The sequence below is a fragment of the Propithecus coquereli genome, unplaced genomic scaffold (assembly GCF_000956105.1).
Source record: "Propithecus coquereli isolate 6110/MARCELLA unplaced genomic scaffold, Pcoq_1.0 Scaffold3, whole genome shotgun sequence".
Classification (NCBI taxonomy): Eukaryota; Metazoa; Chordata; class Mammalia; order Primates; family Indriidae; genus Propithecus; species Propithecus coquereli.
The window spans coordinates 21,277,795-21,280,664 of NW_012148618.1; the positions used below are offsets into that span (position 1 = coordinate 21,277,795).

At 35.8% G+C, this 2,870-nt stretch overlaps 1 protein-coding gene across 2 annotated transcripts in view; it reads right to left on the bottom strand.

The window, feature by feature from the left end:
- LOC105814519 (transient receptor potential cation channel subfamily M member 7) overlaps positions 1-2,870 on the bottom strand; it is a 91,042-nt gene that overhangs the window by 38,272 nt on the left and 49,900 nt on the right. For both annotated transcript variants that reach the window (XM_012649524.1, XM_012649525.1), the window contains exon 3: positions 2,700-2,738. In XM_012649524.1, coding sequence (XP_012504978.1) covers positions 2,700-2,738 — 39 coding nt within the window. The remainder of the gene's footprint in view (positions 1-2,699; positions 2,739-2,870) is intronic.

The following is a 2,870-nucleotide window of genomic DNA, read 5'->3' on the forward strand; positions in this document are numbered from 1 at the left end:
TTAGATACTGCAAGAAATCAGTAAAGTTGATGACATAGCAATAGAATCTAGAAAATGAAACACTGAGGAAAAGACTGGGGAAAATAAAAGGAATAGAATATTAGTGACCTTGGAACAATAACAAGTAGCTCAACACACATATTTAATTCAAGTCCCAAAAAGGAGGGGATGAGAATAAAACTTCAAAAACATGTTGGGCAAAAATTTCCCAAATTTGAGAACTATTAGATCCACAAATCTGAGAAACTCAACAAAAACTAAGCAAAGTAAGCTTAAAGAAAATCACACTAGGGCACTGCTGAAAGCCAGTGGTAAAGAGAAAGTCTTAAAAATAGCCAGAGTACAAAAAGAAAAAAAAAGTAGCCAGAGTACAAATGTCGCATTATGTGCAGAAAAACAAGATAAGAATGACAACAGGCACCTTGTCAAAAACTATGCAAGCCTCAAGTCAATGGAACAACATCTTTAAAGTACTTAAAGAAAAAAAACAGTCAAGTTAGAATCTTGTAAGACTTAAACTATCAGCCAACCAAAATGATCTAATAGATATTTATAGAACATTTTACTTAACAACAGAATAAAAACCCTATTCGAGTACACACAAAATATTCATTAAGACTGACATTTTCTGGGCCATAAAATTAGTCTCAATAAACTAAAACAGATAGAAATAATACAAAGTATATTTTCTGACCACACTGAAACGAAACTAGGAATTGGCCAGGCACAGTGGCTCATGCCTGTAATCTCAATTCTTTGTGAGGCTAAGGCGGGAGGACTGCCTGAGGCCAGCAGTTTGAGGTCAGCCTGGGTAATGTAGCAAGACCCTGTCTCTACAAAAAAATAAGAAAAATTAGCCAGGTGTGGTAGTGCATGCCGGTAGTCCTGCTACTCAGGAGGCTAAGGCAGGAGAACTGATCGAGCACAGAAATTTGAGGCTGCAGTGAGCTATGATTGAGCCACTGCACTCCAGCCTTCCAGCCTGGGTGACAGAGCCAGACCCGGTCTCTTAAAAGAAAAAAAAATGTTGAAGGGCATAGAGGAACAGATGGTCATAATGAAGGTACAGATAGAGCATCTCTAAAGTGAAATGGAAACTATAATGAAGAATCAAGTGGCAATTCTAGAACTGAAAAATGTACGAGAAGTTCACTGGACGGGGAAAACTGCATATTGGAGATTGTAGAAATATGAATTAATGAACCTGAAGACAGAGAAAAAAATTAAAAAAAAGAAAAAAGAGCCTCAGTGGCCTGTGTAAAATATCAACCAGTCTAACGTGTGTAACTGGAGTCCCAGAGAGACAAGATAATGGGACAGAAAAATAATTTAAGAACAATGGTTGAAACCTTCCCAAATAGGTAAAAAATTTGAACTTGCAGGTATTTACACAAGCAGAATAAGTACAAAGAGAATCACTCAAGCACACTGTAGACATGCTGGTGAAAATCAATGGTACAGGAAAAAAATCTTGAAAGAAGCCAGACCAAAAAAAGACCCATTACACAAAGAGAAACAACTACATTAATGACAAGTACCTTCTCACCAGAAACAAAAGCCAGAAGATAAAATAATGACATCTTTAAAGTGCAGCAATGAGAAAACTCAATCCAAAATCTTATATCCAGTGAAACTATCCTTCAAATATACAAGTAAAATAAACATATTTTCAGATAGGCCAAACCGAGAAAATTCATTTCCAACATACCTGCACTATATGAAATGCTAAAGGAAGCTCTTTGGCCTCCCAAAAGAAGAGATACCAGAAGGAACCACCCCATCTGTAAGAGGGAACGAATAGGACTGGAGATAGTAAATATAGTCGCAAATATAAAAGACCGTCAGTTTATTTCCCTTTACTTAGTTCCTCTAAAAAAAAAACCTCAATATATCTAAAATAAACTCATTCTATACACTTTTGTTCCTAGCCTGCCAACCAGAGACCTTCTCCTTTTCCTCCTGTATTTCTTCATCAGACCTTAAGGAACATTACCATTTACTCAGTAGCTCAAGTAGGAAATCTAGGTACCATGCTCAAATCTTCCCTTTTCCTCACCTCCACCAAATCTTACTGCATTTCACATTAATCCTTTCAAATTTATCTACTTCTCTTCATCATCCATCATACTGCTATCTTAATTCAGGTTCTCATTTTTTTGCCAGAATCACTCCAAAACTTTATGAACTGGGATTTGTTTTCCCTCCTAATCCAATCTCAAAATGCCAACTGTTCTTACAGAAAAAAGAAAATCTGGCATGTTATTCATCTATGTAATAAACTTTTAATATGAAATCAAAAGTAGGTGGTTTAGTACACAAAAAGCTTAAATGATCTGGTCCTTATTTCTCAAGACTCAGATCTCTCAAATCCCCATCTTACCTCCTATATTCCAGTTTCCTGAGAGAACCATGATGTCCTTCACTGTCAGGCCTTCCCACATCCTGTTCTCTCTGCCTAAAAACCCCTTTTCTTCAATCTTTGTCCAACTAACTCAGACTCAATTTTAGAATTCTGCTCAGGTAGCTTCACCTGAGTTTCAAGCAGCCTTGTCTGATCCTTCATCTTCCAAGTCTAGGTAAAGTACCCATCAAATATAACAGCATGTGAATTTTATCCCACTGTATTCTAACTAATGTTTCCAACAGATCAATTTTGTTTATTTTTCAAAATTTGTACAATATAGTTATGTTAAACTTACCTGACAAGTTGCTGACAAATTTGACATCCTGGAAGGCATCTATAAGACACAAAAAGGTAAGTAAATTACCTCAAGGGAAAAGTTTTCTTATTTTAATCTATACTATATAAAACCCATATAAAAGTACAAAACAAAGGAAAATTATACATTTAATTTTTCCGTAGATATCAC